Source organism: Zingiber officinale, chromosome 1A, assembly GCF_018446385.1.
Source record: "Zingiber officinale cultivar Zhangliang chromosome 1A, Zo_v1.1, whole genome shotgun sequence".
Classification (NCBI taxonomy): Eukaryota; Viridiplantae; Streptophyta; class Magnoliopsida; order Zingiberales; family Zingiberaceae; genus Zingiber; species Zingiber officinale.
This window is the reverse complement of record NC_055987.1, coordinates 189,713,621-189,735,623: the sequence shown is the minus strand read 5'-3', so window position 1 is coordinate 189,735,623 and position 22,003 is coordinate 189,713,621. Positions and strand designations below refer to the sequence as shown.

At 39.9% G+C, this 22,003-nt stretch overlaps 2 protein-coding genes across 2 annotated transcripts; both read left to right on the top strand.

Annotated features, from left to right (window-relative positions):
* The first annotated feature begins 11,164 nt into the window (after positions 1-11,164).
* LOC122038812 (ubiquitin carboxyl-terminal hydrolase 17-like) lies at positions 11,165-18,405 on the top strand. Its single transcript, XM_042598753.1, has 11 exons — positions 11,165-11,735; positions 12,669-13,650; positions 13,737-13,825; positions 14,847-14,932; positions 15,022-15,184; positions 16,072-16,189; positions 16,313-16,470; positions 16,743-16,827; positions 16,948-17,157; positions 17,559-17,620; positions 17,708-18,405. Exons 1-11 carry the CDS (start codon positions 11,434-11,436, stop codon positions 18,312-18,314), a joined length of 2,862 nt encoding a protein of 953 aa, XP_042454687.1. The 5' UTR covers positions 11,165-11,433; the 3' UTR covers positions 18,315-18,405.
* Positions 18,406-19,191: 786 nt separating this feature from the next.
* LOC122038811 (AT-hook motif nuclear-localized protein 28-like) lies at positions 19,192-20,812 on the top strand. The gene has a single exon (XM_042598752.1). It carries the CDS (start codon positions 19,626-19,628, stop codon positions 20,544-20,546), a length of 921 nt encoding a protein of 306 aa, XP_042454686.1. The 5' UTR covers positions 19,192-19,625; the 3' UTR covers positions 20,547-20,812.
* The last annotated feature ends 1,191 nt before the right edge of the window (positions 20,813-22,003 follow it).

Here is a 22,003-nt window from a genome sequence, read left to right as displayed (position 1 = left end):
TTTTCCATTTTCAGTTGGCGCTATGAATCCCTCCGTGATTGAGAACCACATATCAATTTCGGTCATGAGATAGTATTCCATGCGGCTCTTCCAATAAGCAAAATTGCTGCCTTCATAGAATGGTGGTCGTGAAGTACTATGTCCCTCCTTCATTGACATCTTGTAGCTCTTTAACTTGTGCTTTCTTGACGATGAATCCTCAAAAGCAAACCAATGCTCTGATACCACTTGTTAGGATCGGTTGAGCTAGAGGGGGGTGAATGGCTCACTTCTTTTTCTGATTAACTTTGTTTTGCACAGCGGAAATCTGAAGGCAATGCTAACACCGTTATTTACTTGGTATCCACCTCCTCAAGGAGGTGACTAATCCAAGGATCCACACCACTCACACTCTTTCACTATCGAAAACCCTCCTTCTCGGAATCACACCGAAGGTGGAGAAACCTTAACAGAAATACACCTCTCCCTTTTCTTCAAAATAAATATCACAAAAGCTACAAAGAAGAAGTAGAGAAGGATTACAAGATTTAACCAGCTTCTTCTTTGCAGGTGAGATTTCAGTACGTAGTAGAGAGGAGCTTGAACCCTTTGCTTTGAATCTTTATCACTTGAGAGCTTTCAAAAGGCTTGGAGAGCAATGGAACAGTATAGTATTTTCTTGTGTTTGTTTTCCCGTTTCTTTCCGTGTTTTATACGTTGAGAAAACTAGCCGTTTCTCACGCCGCCGTCGCCGTGGATCGATTGAGGTCATATTCCAATCGATTCACAACTATCCGTTGGAAGCCATCGCGTCAAGATCAACGGTGCAGATTCTTTTATTTGACTTGGATCGATTGGGGCAGCGTTTGAATCGATTCAAACGCTTGCTCATGAATTTAGCAGCTGCGTGAATCGATCGGCCGATCGATTCAATAACTTGAATCGATCGGCTGATCGATTCAGAGTGATTCTGTGCTTCGCACAGAATGTTCACGGATCGATCGGCCGATCGATTCAATCCCTTGATCGATTCAGAACGATTCTGTGCTTCGCACAGAATGTTCACGGATCGATCGGCCGATCGATTCAGTACCTTGAATCGATCGGCTGATCGATCCAGACGCATTCTGTGCTGCGCAGAACTTTACCAATCGATCAGCCAATCGATTGCCTTACCTTCAATCGATCGGCTGATCGATTCAGAGGCAATTTGCCGCACAGCCATGTCTGAATCGATTTTCCAGTCGATCTCTGACAGTGAGCCTATCACACACATAATCTTGTGACTTGCAGGAGGTTTCTCTTGCCAAGAATCCGGTCCCCGACCTTCTTGGACTTCTCTTGCCTTGCATCTGGTCTTCTGACCTGCAAGAACTCTTTTTGCCAAGAATCCAGTCCTCGACCTTCTTGGTCTTCTCTTGCATCTGGTCTTCTGACCTGCAAGAAACTCCTCCTGCAAACTCACAATGCATGTTAGTTCCACCGTATTAACCTAAACTTAAATAAATGTCAACACATTGAAACTTTCAGGGCATGATTGCACCAACACCCTATTAGATGGGACTAAGAGCACTCTTCATGATATGATAAGTAAATATGACATGCTACTTTTATTTTTTATGTGGCTTGTACCGGACCTTAGGATCCAAGAGATGGGCTCCTTAGTTCGCTCCTAAGTCAACGGACGTAGTACGGACCTAGTATCCCTAGTAGGTTCGGGATTAGCTACCCCGTCCTAGGGATTGCGCGCTCATGTTGAGATTATATTTAAGTATTATATGATATTGTTTTAAAGACATTTTTGCACATGACATAACGCATGTTTTTGAAAGACATCTTGCATATGTTTTTATGTTATGATATGAGATGACATGATATGTTTTTATGTTATGATATGATATGACATGATATGTTTTTTTTTTATGTTATGATATGATATGACATGATATGTTTTTATATTATGATATGATATGACATGATGCTCACTATGATATGATATGTTATGATGCTCTTTTACATGATATGATGTTTCAGATGTCTATGACTCCATGCTATATGTTTATGTGATTATGCTATGATACATGATTTTTGTAGGTAGGAAAGGATCTTATTAAGCCCGTGTGCTTATAGCTTACTTTCCTTGTACCGCAGATAAAGGTAAAGGATGGATAAACTAAGGGAGCAGCAGGAGGGCAAGAGATGTGTGTGGTGGTGGCTTGGCTAAGGAAAAAAAAAAGATCTGCTTATGATAATTTATGCTTGTTAAGAACTATGTCTATCTTATGTTAATGCTTTGCATGATTACTAAACATACAAGAATATTTAAAAAAATACTTCCGCTGTTTTAGAAATAAGTTCTTTTAATTAATATGCATGTATGTTCCCCGTAACCCCGCTCCTACCGGAGGGGCGGGCGTTACAGCTGGTAGTCTTCTACAGAGCCTGTCTGCTTCAGATTTACTAGCTCTCCCAAATGGTTGTTGCTTAGGGGCGAGCCAAAGCGGATATGACAGTGGTCTCTGAACTGCTTACAAGTCATCTCTGTCTCTTCTTGCTCTACTTGATCAAACCAAAGTTGGGCTTCCCCTATCAAGTGGAAGGCAGTAAGGCCAACCTTGTCAGCCTGTGTGGTCATTTGGTTGGTAAAGAAATTTTTGCACCTTTTAACTCAGCTCAGTGGATCCCCTTCTCCAAAATAGGTGGGGAACTCCATCTTTGAATATCGCGGAGCCATAGTGCCGTTGGTTGGCAGTTCAGGTCTGACCTTTGAGTCTCTAGAAGGGTCATACTCTATGTTGGTAGGGTTGTCTGTAGTGTGCAAAGGTCGTCGTCTAACATCTTGAACAATACGGGAAATCTCGACAATCTGCTCCTCTAGTCCTTGCTGGCGGGAAATGATCTGCTCCATGAAAACTTGTTGTTGTCACATCAATCTTTCCATGAAGGTCTCGAGTTTGGATGTGATAAGATCTGTGTCACCCATGACTGGCTCTGATACCAAGTTGATATGGTCCCGAGTATAGGATTGAGTCACAGGTCGAGATCCGGATCCGTACTTGGTCATGCAACACGTAAGTGGGGAAGGGAGGAGGAAAAAGACTCATCATAGACAGAGTTCAAATCACTCAATGGGGAAGACTCGTCCTAGACAGAGTCCTAATTGCTCAATTTTTCTTTACCTCCTTTATCAATAATGACACTCCTTATATAAGGAGTCAAACATGACAAGATTAGAAAAGACCAACCATAAAGGAAAACAAGGAATCAAAAATAGAAAAACTAATTAAGTCATTATTTATTTTCTACTATAGCAGTAGTTAAATTAGGTCATTGTTTATTTTCTACTAATTAGGCAATAGCTAATTTATTTCTAATAGCTAATTAGGTAGTAATTAATTTGCTTCCAACTATAGCGATGTCCAACAAAGGCATCCACCTCGGCGTCCACATCAGGTTATTCAAGCTAATCAAAAACCTAAGTCTAATATTTGGTATGTGGACACAAGCTACAGTAACCACATGTGTGGAAGTAATTATTTTTTTTCTTATTTAAATGAAGACTTTCATTTTATAATAAGTTTTGGTGATTGTTCCACTGTGAAAGTGATAGGAAAGGGTAATATAGAGATAAGAACCAAGAATGGTTTTATAGAAACAATTTCTAATGTTCTTTGTGTTCCTGACTTGAGAAGTAATATGTTAAGTGCTGGTTAATTACAAGAAAAGGGTTATGTAATCACTATTCAAAAGGGTATTTGAGAGATTTATGATCTCACTAGAGGAGTTATTGTTGTTGTGCCAATGAGCTCAAACAGGTTGTTTCCATTGAAGATTACAAGTGTACAATCTTTTTTGGCGGTTGAAGTAAAAGACCCTTCTTGGTTGTGTCATTTTCGTTATGACCACATGAGTTTTGGTAGATTGAAGATCCTCCAGTAGAAAAATATGGTGTCAGGTGTTCCTTATATTAGTACTCCTTCCCAAGTTTGTGAAAAATGTGTTATTGGCAAACGATATCATTCTCAATTTTCTTAGGGGAAGTCATGGCGAGCAAAAGATGTTTTGGAGCAAATTCATTCCAATATATGCGGCCTGATAATACCATGTTCTAATGGAGGTAAAAGATACTTAATTACCTTCATTGATGATTACACTCGAAAAACTTGGATTTATTTTTTTACAGAAAATCAGAAGTATTTGGTGCATTTCAAAACTTTAAATCTCATGTAGAAAATGAAACAAGAAACACCATTAAGATCCTCCGAATAGATCGTGGTGGAGAATATTGCTCAACCAAATTTAAAATTTTTTGTGAAGGTCATGCCATTTACAGAGAGCTAATAGCTGCTTTTACACCCCAATAAAATGGTGTATTAGAGAGGAAAAATAGAACCATCTTTAATATGGTGAGAAGCTTGTTAACAAAAGGGAGAATTCCAAAAAAATTTTGGCCTGAAGTAGTAAATTGGAGTATTCACATTTTGAACAGAAGTCCTATACTTGATGTTCCAAATATGACATCAAAGGAAACTTGAAGTGGAAGGAAACTAGTTGTAGATTATTTTAAAATTTTTGCCTACATTGCTTATGCACATATCCTAGATGAGAAAAGGAAGAAACTTCATGATAAGAGGGAAAATGTATTTTTCTTGGTGTTAGTGAAGTATCCAAAGCATATAAGTTGTTAAATCCACAAACCAAGAAGATTGTCTGCATCAATGTGTATGTTTATATTATGCAAGTATACTTATGCCTATGTTTATATACTTGCTCATGATTATGTCTATTTCATGCTTAGTTTATTTACACACCTATGCTTATGTTTATGTTCGTATGCCTATGTTGATGTCTATGCTCATGTCCATAATATGTCAATAGGTAAGTCCTAAGTTACCTAGCTTGGATATCCTTATGTACACGCATAATACGGTTCTAAATGTGTTGAGTCTCTCGACTCACAGATTATAATTTTTTTTCAGAAAAGGAGACGAATGAGGCATGAGGCAATGACTAGTGAGCCAGTTCGGGACAATGACAGTATAACTCGAATACCTTCTAGTTTAGTTTCCGCATGGCTAAATGCTTACTTTCGTAGAATAAGTTCTGGGACCATATAATCAATGCCAAATGTTACTGGTAGTTATTGCAATTCAGTTAAATTGAGAATATGTATAGTGGTAGTACAATTATGATTTGTGGTGTCCTCATATTTTAGATATTAAAAAAAAAACTAGGGACGTCACACCAAGCCTCTCAAGTTGGCTACATTTATAAGATTGTGTGGTTCACTTGGAGTTTGTTTATGTGCTGTTGTTGTTTTCTTTTAAACTGATTTCTACAAATTTCAATTTAAGGGAGGATGTTAAGATTTAAATGTTTTATTTTAAAATATTTATTAAAAATTCTAGCCTTTGGTAGTTTATCCGAGTTTTAGTTTATCTGAGTTTTTAGGTGTTTAGTTATTTGATTTTATGTCTGAGAAAATATCTTGGATGATCCTATTATATAAGAGTTATGATTTAATGTTAAGTTGAAGTGTTCTGATAAAATCTATTTATAGACTCTTCTTCTTCATCAATTAAAACAACTTTTTCATTCCAACACATCTCTTTTATTGTTGTTGCCGTTGTATCACTCTTTAATTAGATTGAGCTGGGTTTAAGTCTTACCACACTGTTAATTATAATTTCTACTGCAATTTCTTCTGTTTATGTAACTTAAAAATAGAAGAAGAAGCTGGAATGCCAAATTGAAGCTCCTTTACACCCCTTATGTGGGCCTTCAACTATCCATCAAAAGCCCACTTAGTTAAGTTACTGGACCTGGGCCCTTGGTCAATTCCAACAACCTCAAAAGTGTCGACAATGATGTGTTAGGTTGATTGTCTAGGTGACAATGCATGGTTTCCTAATCATTAACTTCTTGAAGGAGACCATTATTTATAATAAGTTCATATTCTAAAAATTCAATTTCATTTGATTATTTTGTCGGGTAAAATATTACCTTTTGGAGAGGAGGATGATGCTCTATGTACTCTTTTTTTTTTAATTGAATTTGATTCGAAATGATTTTAGAAAGGACATATTTAGCAGGCAAATATCAAACGAGGGTCCTATTGAGAATTTTTTGAAACAAAGGACCCCTAAATGATAATCTAAAATATATGCACCATTATGTTTTTTTGTTCTTTCCCACCGTGGAAGGACAGCGTGTCACGTACGGTTTAACATGATTCTCTCACCCAAAAGTTTACCTCCTCACTTCTGATAAATATACTTCTCTCCTCGTTACGCCCTCTTCGAAACCCTTCTTTCGTTCCACTCCGCTACACTCCACTCCAGTCGTCGGGATCTCCGCCTCTTTCTTCCCACTGCCATTTTCCGGCGGTGGAGACCAAGCGCTGATCCGTCCGATCTATTCACCGCCGCCGTGTCTTGGTCGTCCTCCGCCACCATGGAAGCCGAGCGGATGCGTCAGTTGATGCTCCTCTGGCTGAGACGCCTAAGTACCCGAGTGGCCCTCGTGGGTGGAAACCACACCGCCGCCCGCTTTTGCTCCCGCTAATTGCTTCGTCCGCCTCGCTCTCCGGCATTCTCCTTCCTTTCGAGGTTTGTTTCCTCATCGATCTTTTCTCTCAATTTGATCCGGCCTCTTTCTCTTAGAGAAATTGACAAAGAGAGCACTGTCTCTGGAGCGCCGCACCGCGATGAAGAGCACTCCGTGGGCTGTTAGAGGCCACGGGGAGAGCCAGGCCGCCCACCCCGTCGCCCGCGGAGCCGATGAACTGGTCATCAGACTTCCACACCCGCTGGTACTCAGCGTTATCGCCAGGTCAATGCTGGTAACGACGGCCATTCTGGCCTTCCCCTGGCTCCGATCCATACTTCCGCATGCCGCAGCCGGCCTCATTTTGCCTTCCCCGCCGCATCGCTGGGCGGATGACCCCTTCTTTCTCCCAATGCTCCTCCGCGATCTGCGGCGAGAGGGGCTTCTCGTTGCAAGCGCACGCGGCCCTGCCGTCTTCCTCGGGAACCCCGGGGCACGGATCGCACTCGTGAAGCAGAACAAGATGTTCCCTGTCATGACGGAGATAGGCCGAATGGCCGTTCCTGATCACTCCGTCGACTTTGTGCTCGACGCTGACGGGTTCTGCGACGCCTCCTTTGTGTTTGTCGATAGGATTCTGAGAATTGGGGGCGTCGCCATCATCCGATTGAGCGTGGATCCTTCGCGCATCTTTCATTTGCCAACGAATTATAAGATCGTGTACATCCGGCAGTTTGGATCCACCATCGTAGGGATCAAGAAAATGACCCATGCCATTGCCCGCTTGGAGGCAAATTCAGCTGAGTTCGAGGACATTCGTATCGGAAGGAAGCTGCTCGCTGCCCCGGAGCAGATCGATAAGCTGCCAAAGAACCAAATTGGGAGAAAACTCCTCGCCCAATCGAACAGTAACTTGCTGCGCGCATCTGAGTACGCATTGCTCGATCTGGCACTGGATCTGAAATCACTAGCCATGTTCCGTAAGAAGATCAAGCAGCATGTTCATCGACATTGGGCTCCCTGTACGAACGAGCAGCAAGAACTATTCGAGGTGATCATACTTGATATCATGGAGAAAGGAAATGGTGCCATCGGAGCCACAGGAATCGCTGAGTGGCTGCTGGACAATGCGAGCCAAGATGAGTTCGAGCTGATGACGTTCGAGGCCGAAGTGATCGAGAAATTGCCGAAGAAGACGAAGGCCATTGGGACGGTGGACGAGTTCTTGCTAAAGCGCACCAACCAGTGGCCCTACTGGGAGTGCTTGACCCTCTATGGTCGGCTCAGGAACGAGGTGGTTGCTGTCCGTCAATGGTTCGAGGAATGAAACCGAAAGAGACCAACAACAGCACCAGTGGTCTAGGAGTCTTCAGGAACCAATAAGAGCTTTGCTCAGCACCAGTGTTCCCATGAATTAGAGAGTAATTAACGTTCAGTTAGTGTCGTAGACAGTGGGCTGGATCATGTTGATTCCTTCCCAGTCTACATCATCTCCTATTTAGTATTTTAATTCGCATCGTGTGGTCTGTGTGTGGTCATCGACCTCTTCAGTTTATGTCTGTCCCGAGGTTGTTTCTCATGAAATCATCATCAGGCATTTGCTTTTTCCTATTCCAAGTTTCAATTGGATGAAGCCTCTCCCAGTAACAGCCTTCAAGACTAGAATCCACAATATCAATCATGCTGCATCAGCTCCACGAACATCATCCGCCATTCTTCGACACGTATATGCCGTAGTAAGACGACAACGTGCTACCTTGAAACGAGCAGGCAAGAAGCCAATAACACACAAGAAATGGGGGTGTGATTGGACCCAAAACTTGCTACTCTGGAAGTGAAATTCAAAATCGGATGGGAAACGAGTATTGTTGGATGTGGAAATTGAAGGGACGATCTTTGAGCACCGACAAGGCTGCAGCTCAGAGAAAAGAAAGGCAATTATACACATTACACGCGGCCAGACAATAAATGACAGCAGAACCGAAGATAATGATCAATAATTGCATCCTTCTGGCTTCTTGTTCCTTCTGGGTTGCCCGAGTTGTGTGGACCTATTGGCCAATGTGGCTGTACGAAAACTGTGGACTCGAATTGGGCCGAGTCAGGAAGTTATACGAACTATTTAAAGTAGAAATAAAAAAAATATATATTTTTAGTTATGTAATTTATATATTTTTTTTTCAATTTTAATCTTGTTATGAGTCAATTTATATTTTTAGTCATGTAATTTGTAATATTTTTTAATTTCAATTCTTTTTCCTTTAAAATTGAAATCTTTCAACGGAAAATGATGAGGTGTAAATTAAATTTGGGGATTTTGATTTTTTATGATCCATGTGTTTTTTATATTCCAACCACAAATTAGACATTTTTCGTTGAAAAATTTTAATTTTGAAAGAAAAAGGACTGAAATTAAAAAATATTACAAGTTACATAGGACTAAGAACGTAAATTAACTCATAACAAGATTAAAATTGAAAAAGATACAAGTTACAGGACTGAAAATATAATTTTCTCTAGAAATAATAAAACTAATATAGTTGGAGTTTGGTTTTTCAATATTAGGAGTGTGAAAAATAAATTGATCCATCGATTCAATCCAAATATATATATATATATAAAAAATTTAAGTTCGGTTTGAAGATTTAATTATGATGTGAAAATATTTGGAGTCGGCTTGTCGACTGTCGTTGTCTACGTATTCCATTCTTCCTCTTGAAGAAAAGTTTTTTGATCACAAACTTTTTTGATGATCGAGTTAATTAATGAGGAAAAATAAAATGGAAAGAAAGTTGGTGTTTCCTTTACATGTAACCTTTCTACACTCATGCATAATAATCGAGATTATTTGAGATTGTTTATCGTGTATAATAATGATGGTTGATAATTTTTATTGCCTTCACAAGCTATCATCTATTAAGAAGGATCCTAGCTAGTAAACATGGAAAAAAAATTCATTCCTTTATATGTTCAACCAAATGGCAACCTCAATGTTCATTTGTTCCTCCTATTTCGTCTAGCATAGTGATCACCATATCCACATCGTACGTCTACTTTTTTTTTTTTTAAACTCTTTTTGAAGATATATCAAATCGAAAAGAGATTAATATATAGTTCTGGAATAACTAGTAGAAGTAGTACTTGTCTAATTTCTGTTTCTTTTATTTATTTTTTATTGTTTCTAAATTGAAATGATCACTTCTGTCTAGCCATGAATATGTGTATCTACCCTTCACACACCACAAGTAATGCTACAGAAAAACAAATTCTACTTCTAAAAGTTAAATAAAGTTTCTTACAGATCTCGATCTAACTTTCTGTTCCAAGTGATCAAGAGAACCTTCCAATTGCACCAATAACGCCACACTAATAAGACAAAAGCCACGACTCAGATCCAATGCCTTTGCTCTGATCATTTTATAAACAGAATATATATATATAGTTTCATTAATTATTTTCAGGTGATTGATATAGTCTTTTAGAATTTTTTCATCGGCTATTAGCATAAATCGGAAAACGTGCATAATAGACAATCTAATAGACCAATATTCTTTAGTTGCACGTTTTATTTGGAGAAAAAATTCTTATAAATACGTTATAATTGAGGATCAAACTACGGATACCTAAATGACAATCTGGATATCCTACAGTGATACGATAACCACGGAGACTATAGACAAAAAACATCAGCACGAGACACCAGAGGTCATTCATCCTCTATCATTCACTCACAATAAATGAGGAAGCGCGTACGACAGACAATCTAATAGCCTAGTATTCTTTAGCTGTGAGTCCCATTTGGAGAAAAAATTTTATAAATATGCTATAACTCAGAATTGAACTGCGGATACCTACATTACAATCTGAATATCCTACCATGATATCATAATCCCGAAAACTATAGACAAAAAATATCAACACGAAACACCAGAGGTCATTCATCCTCTATCATTCACTCACAATTTTTTCCTCAGATTCATCTACTTACTAAATTTAAAGTATAATTAATGCACACTCAGAAATCGATCTTACCTTAGACTTGAAGCAATGCCTCTAATGTGACACCAAGAGGAGCAGGTTGGAATTACTTACACATCCATATCACAATATATATCTTTTTTCAATGGCCTAGTTATTGTCATTCTGTTCAAATTTGCAACACACGACAAAGATGGCTTCAAAAGTTATAGGTTGAACCATGAATGGAACTTCATATATTTGACCACTGAGCCACATGAATTTTTGTTATTATTGATTAATTTTGTAGTAATTGTATTAATGGTGATATGATATCAATGCAAAATGTTCTTCATTCAATGGCGGGCATAAATGGCAACAACCAGTGTCAGCAGAACGCACTGGAGGGCACACAAAATGGAAACACCGCGACTACACTTTCGATGGTAATAAAATATTATATAAATTTATTATTGTTTTATTGGGTAAATTAATTTTGTATTAAAAGTCTAAAGCATATTTCGGAGATTTTGAAGTTTATAAAAAATATTTTTAATAAGGAAGAAAAGCTGAAAATGGAACTTTAATTTTCATGATTCATGGCATTATTGGAGTCGTATTGGAGGACTCGATACGTTTTTTTCTTGAAAATGTTGGCATTTGCGGTGTCACGGAATTAATTGCCCCAATAAAAACGTCCTTCCGCCCTCGTTTTGTCTTCCCTTTTGTCTTTCTTTCGTCCCCGTTCGTTCGTTCGTTCGTTCGTTCGTTTTACTCTGGCGACGATTCTTATCGTGTTCCAGCGGGCGAGTCGAAATTGGGGATCCGGCGAACGCGATCTTCCTGATCTCGTCGGCCGCAGGCGGCAGCCGGCTGATCTATGAGCGACGTCTTACGCACCGGAGCAGGTCGGAGATCGGGAGCTGACTGCCGGCGAGCGGTGGCGGGTCGATGCCCCTCCACGTCGATCTAGGGTTCTCAGGGGCCGCGCTGCTTCTGGTGTTTTTCTTCGGGCCCGTGGTCGCCCTCGTGGTGCGCCGGAGATGGCGCCTGGTGACGGCGAGGCAGGAGGAGGTACGGCGGCTGGCGTATCTTGCTGCCCAAGAAGCCGCGCTGGCGGAGATGGATGCGATGGCGGCCTACTCGGCCACATCATCTGAAGTAACTAAGGAGTCTGTGGCTCTGCCGGAATGTGCCGTGTGTTCTAGTCCTGCCGGTGCTAGGTGTGCCCGATGCAAGGCTGTCAGATATTGGTAAGAAAAACTGAGTTCTTCTTCCTTCTTCAACATTTTCCTTTTTTAATTTTTCATTCAATTTAAGATTTTTCCTTGCTAATTTAACTCCTTGCTCAAAATTTGGTTGCGCTAATTTTATAATTTCACTTTTGATTTCAAATGATGGCTTGTAAAAACTGGAACCTCTAGACCTGAAGACATTTCTAGTCATAGTTTTATTTTTATTCGTTGTTCACTATGTTGAGTCAGTTTATACTTATATGTGGGTTTTGGAATATCTGTTACCTATTCAAAAGATGCTTACTTGGAGTCTAAGAAAAATCTACCTCTACCTATAGTCAAATGAATCGAGTTTAGGCTCTTCATTTTCACACATGATGTTTACAGGATAGCTCTTTGAACTATCATTGTCTATTAATTTTAATCATAAAAATGTTAGACTTTACAGATAATATCACCATCTCCCATCGATAACCTCCTCGGTCTTTCTATGTAAAGAATATCTGCCATCTTTATTTTTTTTTTTCTATTTATTTCCAAGATAATTTAAGCTATATGGTAAGTTGATTTATTTATTTATTGATTTCCATCTAAAGATAATCTTTTCTTATTAGAAAAAGAAACCACTAAATACATAATAATGTCGTTGATGGATTAGATGCAGACATTTTAAAACATTTTGACACTTGATAATGTGATGGAGAAGAAAAATATAACTTTTAATTGCTCAATGTAATTTGTATTGATATTTAGCAATTTTGCACCGCTTGCATTCTTCCATGTTTATTGGTGGATGAAAAGTTGAAGTGTTGGTTTATATGGAATTGATGTTCAAAATCTTAAGGTTTGCATTTGTTCCCTCTTCCAATTTGTTAAAGAAAATTTTGCTCTTTCATAAAGTAGAGTAATGCGAACTCATGTGGTTGATATATTTTCCAATGTTCATTTCAGCTCCGGCAGGTGCCAAATTATACATTGGAGGCAGGGCCACAAGGATGAATGTCAACCTCCACCTGTTAATGATAAGGATGAAGACAAATTGAGTTCTTCTAGTCTCAAGGGAGTGCATTCCAAACCGTCTGGCTTATCAGAGAAGAGGCTAGATCCCAAAGAGGATCTAACTTCAAAGGTTGAGACACATTTTGAGAGGCCTTTTGCCTCTAAATCCACTTCTACTGATGATGAAATTGATGGAGACATACATCAGAATAGCAGTTCTAAGGACATTTCTGCAAATAAAACATTTTCTGGTTCATCTTCTCCAACAATACCTGCTCAATCAACATTTCCTCAGACCATTAGTTCTCCTGATGATGCTTATGCCAAGAAGTTAATTTCAAATAATGTTGGGTTAGAAGAATCTCCATCTTTTGGTATTTATACTGTTGGTCTCAGAACTGCAGTTGATACCAGCAATGTAACTACTACAATGTCTTCAACTCCTGAGTTGGCTACATCAAATCCTTTGGCAAATTTCACCACACACTCCAGTCGTTTAAGGGTGGAGACATCCACATGCAAAACAGAAGTAGATGAACAGATACCTAGTAATACATCTGCCTTAAAAAACACTTCATCTCACGATCAAGTCAGCACTGAGCAGTATGAGAGGGTTGGTAATGGGATTAAATCAAGTACATCCTCAACACCTGAAGGCTCTTCTCCAAGAGCTGCATCATTAGAAGCCAGATCTCACTCAGAAGGAAATGAGACACAAACTTCAAAAAAAGAAACATCAAGATTCTTAGCTTCAGCTTCGGATCACTATTCTACTAACGGAGGTGCTAAGTCTGTTCCATTCTATGAAAGGTCAAATGGTAATGCTCATAGAGCATCTATTGGTTCAAAAAATATTCCTCATGTGGCCAATGGTCTTTCGACATCTCTGAAACAAGTTGTTACTAAAGTTTCGAGACACTACTCTTCAGAATTTGTAAGTGGTTCTTTTAAATTGACATAAGGCTTTGCTTATGAATCACATACAGTTAAGCTGATTAATTTCTCATTTCAATTCTGTAGATGCTATTTCCATATGATCTTTTCATCAAACTCTACAACTCTGACAAGATTGATTTGCGCCCTTGTGGTCTTATTAATTGCGGAAACAGGTATAAAACTTTCTGCTGTTCCACATGAACTCTTGCTCTTGTTTGCCTTATTTTATTTTCTTAGAAATTTGTAAGTGTGTCTTATAAGTTTTCATAGGTTATTTAATACAATCAGGAAGGTCCTCTGAGCTTTCTTGTTGACCATCTATCATCTATATCAATTGGCTGACAACGTATTGGACAAGACTACTATATGCCAGGATCAAGTTACTTGAATTGGAAATTATTTGTCAATTATAATGGTTACCACCTAGATAATGTTATAATGTCAATTTCTTGAAAAATAAAACAGATTAAAAAAAGTTAGTAGTGTTGTTGGACAATTTATAATATCTGCCCCTGGTTCTTTAGTGGACGAGGCTACTGTGAGCTATTACTTCTGTACCATTGATTGTTTCTCTGAAGCCCTTGTAGAGATCCTGCATGTTGATGACGTGTTTAATAGTTTGTCTTATCTGACAAGGTCCAGAGATGCCTTAGATGGATTCAATTTATTAGGACTGTGATTCATTCCTAAATATAGTTGATGATTTTACTAGAACAATAGAAAGAGGCATGGAAGATTCATGCACCCAACCTAAATAATTGGAGTTATAAGTTGTACTTATTGTAATCAACTATAAATAATTCATCGCCTTGTCCTTCAAGGAAGACCCATACAAGCTCTAGTCCGGTTTCAATCTATTAGGATTATGGTTTCAGGGAAGGAAAGTAGAATATTTACTTGAGAAATAAATAAAGTTTTAGAAGATTGATGCATCCAACCCCAGATTGTTCATTTGTTGCTTATGTTTCATACTTTCGTAGGTTTCTGAATTGAAATGTATATAGATATTTGTCAGTGCATTGATCTCTTTGGATGTTGCTTGTTTACTAGACATTTTAGGACTACTATGGGTGATATCATAGTATGAGAAATCCAACTGTAATTCTTTGTTGGAATATGCATGTAGGCTATACTGTGCATGTTTGCTCAATGAACTAACTTCCATCACGAAATGTTTTTTTTTGTTGATTGCAGCTGTTATGCAAATGCTGTTCTCCAGTGTTTGGCATTTACTCGGCCTTTGACTGCATATTTTCTTGATGGTCTTCATTCTAGAATATGTATGTTCATGCTCCACTTCTATTGTGTTTTTTTTTCTCTTTTACTTACTAAAACAACCTTGTAAATATATTTTGTATCATAACTCTAGGTCCAAAGAAAGAGTGGTGCTTTACATGTGAGCTTGAAAGCCTTGTGAGGAATGCAAAGGAAGGGAAATCTCCTTTATCCCCCATTGGAATTCTCTCTCATTTGCACAACATTGGAAGTAATTTTGGCCATGGACAACAGGAAGATGCCCACGAATTTTTGAGGTGAGTTTGAACAGTATTATGATCTATAGAAGTCACTAAATGCTAATTTTCATTTTACCTTCAGCTAGTCACGAGACCAATAAGATGAATGTTGATATTAACTCTTTATGAGCATAAATGGTTTAGGTAGGTGTATAGAATATTCTATCTTGCATTGCAATTTTACTAGTTTTTATTGGATAGATAATGGTGAGCTCAAGGATAGGGGGGCATAGAGAGTGAGCTCATATCGCTCATTCCTTGTACAAATAGCAAAAACAATCAAACGTTAGAAGCATGAGTACCTGTGTGCGATGGTTCATGTCAAGTATAAACCCAGTTGAATAAGGAAAATAAATAATACACACTAATACTAGAATATAATGTGGTACATTTCCTTGTTCTTTCTCCAATACTTATGATGCAACCAGTAAGTCACACCCGAAAAATTCTGCTGATTCATCTATTAACATGAGATAATAGGGTAAGCCTCAATAAATCAAGGCTTATAACCTCTAAGGATAAACCTTGACCTAAACAATGTGATTTTTTTTGCAAGCTCTCCCCGAGCTTGACCTAGTGGGTTTTCTCTCAACGATAATGTTACACCTCTCCCTAAAGATGAAAATGAAAGAAAGGAGGAGGTAAATTACCAAGAGCTTGAGATGTTAAATCCTTCAGCCTTGGTCCAAGTTCTTGGAACCTTTTGGATTAGAGCCCAACAGGTTTTGAGAGCCTTTGGTGAGTCCTAACCCAAAAGCTCTCCAAGTGCTTACATAATAGTAAATCTTTTGTGAAAATTGAATTTTGTGTTGAATTAGAATTTTGATCATGACAGTGACTGTAGCAATTAACTTTTCTTTTTGTCTAAATGTTATTGAGCATTCTTTGTATATATACTTTGTCAGGTATGCTATTGAGGCCATGCAGTCTATTTGCTTAAAGGAAGCTGTTGCAAAACCAGATGGATTATTGGAGGAGACAACACTCATACAGCAAACTTTTGGTGGCTATTTGCGGTCAAAAGTAATTTAGCTCATTAATTTCCTTGTTTTGATAATTAGCACTTACATTTGGAATTATAATCTTAATGTCATAGCTTGCTAGCTAGTTAGCGATTGATTAATGGTGGTTGATAAACATATGCAGATAAGGTGCAGTAAATGCAAGAGCAAGTCTGAGCGATGTGAAAGGATGATGGATCTTACTGTCGAGATAGATGGTGATATTGTCACCCTTGATGATGCTCTTCTACGTTTTACATCCCAAGAAATATTGGATGGGGAGAACAAGTATAAGTGTGAAAGGTTGGTTCTTTCATTCTTTAGAAGTGATTAAATCATACATGTATCATTCTGTCACCATTCTTTAGTTATTTGTAGGACTAATTTTTTCCAGCATTTAACCACACAAAATCTGCATTTTCTGTTTTTTAAATTATTTGTGTACTAAGGAAAAATCAATTAATCATTTGTTACCTTAAGTTCCTATTTTTCAGAAAATCTCCCCTACTAAAACTGGTTCTCTTAAAAACTGTCTTTCTTAACTTGATGTTCTTACTTTGTATTTTTTTTGACAGATGCAAGTCCTATGAGCGAGCAAAAAAGAGATTGACTATATTGGAGGCTCCTAATGTCCTGACTATTGTGTTGAAAAGATTTCAGGTCATTAATCAACTGATATTTCTGTTTGCCATTTTATGAGTTACGTTTGCTCAGATTTAGGTCAATTTGGTTGTGTTTCAGTGAATGAATTCAGTTTCCTGACTGTGATTTTATGTGCAGTCTGGTAAATTTGGCAAACTCAACAAAGCTGTCAGGTTTTCTGAGTACCTTGATTTAGCTCGTTACATGAGCGGTGATGACAAGTCCCCTGTTTATCGGCTTTATGCTGTAATCGTTCACATAGATACGATGAATGCTTCCTTTTCTGGTCACTATGTCTGCTATGTGAAGGATAGACATGGCAAGTGGTACAAGATTGATGATAGCAAGGTATGCTATTAATTAACTTCTGATCCCATTGAATTGCTTTTTGACAAACTTATCATGGCAAGGTTGATAGAGGGCATTGACTTTTTGCTAAACTTGTCTGAATTTCTAATCATTTTTTTTTTTCAATTCGATCTGCAACTGAAATGAACCTGTTTAGTATTCTTAACTAGTAAGGTAAAATGAAGATGAAGGTGCTTGTTAAATAGTTTTTTGAGTGTAAATTAGCTCTCTTCAGCATTTGTTTCAAAACCTGTATCATGCGTCACTTCCTCATAAACAGATAGTACATGGTTAACTCCAGAAGCAGTGCATTTGTTTCATTTGATCTTAATGACAGCGGTCAAAGTAAACACTTGCATCTAAAAATAAATTGCTATAATATGAACATTATTTTTGAACAGGTACAACCTGTGGAACTTGAGGTGGTCTTGTCAAAAGGTGCATACATGCTTCTTTATGCTAGGTGAGTCAAATGTACTGGATTCACAATCTTGTATAATTTTTTTTTTTTTTTGTTTTTAATTCTTACCCTATTTGCCTCTCAAATTAGGTGCTTGCCTCGTGGTCCAAGTTCAGTAAGGAGAGCGATGGCTCAACTTGTACACGCTAGAAAGAACATGAAGGATGGTAAAGGAAACCGTGGAGATTTATCAGTTGCTCACCACGGAGAACACTACTCTCCATATCTGTCAAATCTCCGTCCTCACCCGAACGATTCTGCCAGCGACAGTTCTTCTCTCTTTGACGAAGGTTCCACTTGCAGCACAGAGAGCACTAGGGACTCAACTAGTACGGAAGAGTCATGGGAACACACGTCTGGAGAATCCGATTCTTTCAGCTCGAATAGCCCCTTGAGAATCTCTGAGGATTCTGATGGACTCACTCGTTCTCCTCTGGGCTCTCGGCATTCCTTGAAAGCAAATCGCCCTACACCATCAACGATGGACTTGGGATCGAATGCTACTTCCTCAGGCAGGGAAGCTGAGCAGGCCGGCATGGGGAGTTTTCTTTTGTATCCCGACAATAGTCAACTTAGCAGGAATTTAGTTGAACATCGTAGTAGAATAGAGACTGATCGATTTAGGCAAAATGAGGGGAATTCTGGTGTACTATTGAGAAGACCTACCAGGGAACGAACTGCCCAAACATTTTGTTAACCTGTTTGGGTTGTAGATGATATCTATACATGCTTAATTAGGCCCAGCCAAAAGGAAATGGAAAGGAAAGAAGAGCGTAATTTTTTGGTTTTGTTTTTTAGTAATGTATATAGTGTAATGGTCCCTACTTGAATACTTTCACACAAGTATTATCTGGATGCCTCTGCAACCCTAAGCAGAGAAGGGAGTTTCAACTTTCAACTAACACCATATGCGAATTGCTAGAGCAAGTAGGAGGAAACGAGCCATCGGATCTTCCCAAAGGATGCTACTTCTACTAGGATTCAACTACTTGTTGGTTCTAAGACTTAATGTCCAAGATTGACAATCATCAGAGAGCCTGCAATCTTGCTAGAACTCTACACGTTGCTCATATTTACTGATTCTCTCAACTATCTAGGCACATGTCAGAGATTAGATTAATTCCTTATTGACTTGGTTCATGACCATCGCACTCCTTATTGCCTTGGTTCAATTTCATGGCCCACAGTTTGAAGACACCACAGACGAGTGATCTGCATCCCCACAGTGTGACAGTAGTACCACCTTGCCGTAATCTATTTAGCTACGCACCCAGTTCTCCCCTGTAGTTGACAGATGATAGATTTTCTCCAAGGGATAGGTGCCGGGTAGTTTGTAGTTAGAGCATTTGCTGACAAAAAGTATGGGTTCGGTACCAATTCGATACTTATCCCATTGGTAATACAAGCAGTGGATAGAAGGAATATTTGACACCTCTTTGGTGGACCATAACTATTCTAATTATATATATATATATATATATATCCTATAATTGACTATTCTAATTTGACTTAGGGATAGTTATTGACGTCTGAATATTAAATGCTCGTTGCGGTCTGTTTTCCTGCAAAATTTCTAATCCAAGTTTGAAATTGTTTCTTGAGCTATTATTTCGAAGGATGTTATTTCTGAAGAAAGAGCTTAAACAAGAGGCTTGAAATCGAACAGAGACAAACTAGAAAGGAAAGGAAAGGAACGAAGAGTGTTGGGTCCAGTAGTCTCATCTTGATGATGTCTATCCCATTCCTCTCGGAAGCTCTCGCGCCCCATTAGTTACACCCTGCCCTGCCTACGATCGTCAAAAGTGTCCACACAGTATCAAAAAGGGTGGGCGGCCGGGAAGCTCTTCACGGAGAAGCTTCACCGACACCGAAGTCCTCCAATCTCATCTCTTCTCAACATCCCTCTCCTCTTCTTGCTCTCCGACCCGATATTGAATGATCCAATCTAGATTGTAGGAGAAAAAGGTTCTTTTTTGAAGTCTCCTCTGTGTTTTCCTTGCACAGTTCTATGTTCTTCACTACCTTAGTAGACGGCAGCATGAAGGACGAAGCTTTTCAACACCACTATCTCCACCACCGTCAGCAGCAGCAGCAGCAGCAGCAGCAGCAGCAGAGGAGTTTCTCCGATGAAGTCGACAGCAGCAGGAGCAGCGGGGAGACTAAGAGGATAAAGGTCGACGAGGCCAAGGACAAGAAGCGGGCGGCGGCGGAGGGGTCGACGATCGAGGTGGCGAAGCGGCCCCGAGGGCGGCCGCCCGGTTCCAGGAACAAGCCCAAGATCCCCGTCGCTATCACGCGCGACGAGGAGCTGTCTTCCGCCATGTGCCCTCACGTCCTCGAGATCCCCTCAGGCCACGACGTCGTCGACTCGTTGGCCGGCTTCTCCCGCCGCCGCAACCTCGGCGTCTCCGTCCTCTCCGGCACCGGCGCCGTCGCCAACGTGACCCTCCGCCAGCCCCAGCTCGGCGGAGCCGCATCGGTTTCCACGATCGCCTTCCGCGGCCACTTCGAGATCCTCTCCATCTCGGCCACGTTCCTGCCGCCGGCTATGGCGGCGCTGTCGTCCGCATCCGGCGCGGGCGGGGGCCTGATCTCGATCTCTCTGGCAGGACCTCAAGGGCAGGTGGTGGGCGGAATCGTGGCGGGGCCGCTGGTGGCTGCGGGGACGGTGGTGATAGTAGCCGCCGCATTCGCCAAGCCAACCTTCCACCGCCTTCCGTCAGCAGACGACGCGTCGGTCTCTATCTCAGTCTCCGGCGACCTGGAGGACCACGAGCATAACACGTACGCGCAGCGGCGCCACCAAGGGCCGGTGGACGCGGTCTCGGCAGCAGCGGCGGCGGCGGAACCCACCGGCCTGTCAATCTACGGGAGCCACGCGGCGTCGGACGTCATTTGGGCGCGCCCTCCACAACCCCCCACATTCTGATGCCTAATTAATATAATCAATTTCCCCAGTTTTCCTACTTTATCATCTTTAATTAGACAATATATATATTGGTTGGAAGTCTCATATATAGCTTCCGAACATCGTCTTCCAATTAATTTGGCGTTCCTTTTTATAATAGCACTGCACAATCTGCCGGGGAAGACAACAGTTGAGTTATCAGTTACACTGAATACTGAGATACTCATGCATGCATGGATATTGACTGGATTTTTCTTCACCGGAGTGCTCTAATTGTTCCTCGATCAGCGATCTGTTGTTGCTTGCTGCATTGGATCTCTGCCTGTTGCGTTTCCTGATCATCTTCTCTCTTCTCTTCCCGGTCCCTCACTCCCTCACCTGTTTGGCTGGCAGGGAGCAAGTGAGGGCCGGGGGTGCATCCATTTTTTGACTCTGAGAGGGGACTTTAACCTTGGGGAAGAAAAGGAGCAAGAACTGGCACATTAAAAGGAGCACCGAACCCTTGAAGTACTCCATTAATATGTAAGAGGGTTGTACTTTGGCTATCAGGATAGTAAAAGCTGCATGTATGTCTGGAGAGAGATCACACACCGTTTTCTTTCTGACGCCTTGATTTGCTTTCTAGCTTCTTGTTTGTGGTTTGATGTGACGTTTGGAGGAGCTTCTCTACGCAGGGAAATCGCGGTGACGGTGGAAGCATCTCGCAATGGAGACTAGAGAGGTGAAGTGCCGGTGCCGAATCCTTGCTCGCTTGATGCCATGCATATACCGTAGTCATTGGTAAAGTAATGCTGGGCACTATGTAGGCTTGTTTAGTTATGCTGTACGTGCACTAGCAACAGAGTGGACGATACTATCTCATAACATATCTATACTAATTTAAATATATAGAATGGTTAATGCATTTTGATCTATTGTTTTAAATTTTATTTTAAAAATATTTTAATATTTTTATTATTCTTTTTTATATAAAATTATTTTTCAAAAATATAGGTCCATCTGTGCCTTGATTGGCACAACCAGTTTGATCGGATTGCTTTGCTTGATTGTATACTAATTTGACTTGAGTATACAATCCTTCTGAATATCTTATTATTAAATTCGCTCAATCTGACCGTTCCTAGTAGCTTAATTGACCTACTTAATTTGCCTATTTGACTCACCTAACTTGTTTAGATAGTGTACAGATCTAGAAGATGACATGATAAATAAGCAGATCCAGAAGATGATGTGACAGTTAAAGTTAAAATGATATGATGATCAAAGTCAATGATGGAGGGCATCCTCCACCTGATTTTGATTGTTTGTCTAGCGCTAAGGCTCTTAGGTCCAATTTAACCGGAGTACAAACCGTTTGGGATAGAGTCGACCGACCCTTAAGCCGGTCGAACATAAGAAATTTAGTATTTTACCCTTGAACTAAAAAGACAACGTGTCCGATCATTCAATAGCAGATCAAGTTTAAGGACGATCGGAAT

Excerpts from the sequence above, each read along its gene's own strand:
- LOC122038811 (XM_042598752.1), top strand. The coding sequence starts at position 19,626 with ATGTTCTTCACTACCTTAGTAGACGGCAGCATGAAGGACGAAGCTTTT.
- LOC122038812 (XM_042598753.1), top strand. The coding sequence starts at position 11,434 with ATGCCCCTCCACGTCGATCTAGGGTTCTCAGGGGCCGCGCTGCTTCTG. Across the intron at positions 13,826-14,846 it reads CTTATTAATTGCGGAAACAG|CTGTTATGCAAATGCTGTTC; the intron begins GTATAAAACTTT and ends TGTTGATTGCAG. Across the intron at positions 17,158-17,558 it reads ACAAGATTGATGATAGCAAG|GTACAACCTGTGGAACTTGA; the intron begins GTATGCTATTAA and ends ATTTTTGAACAG.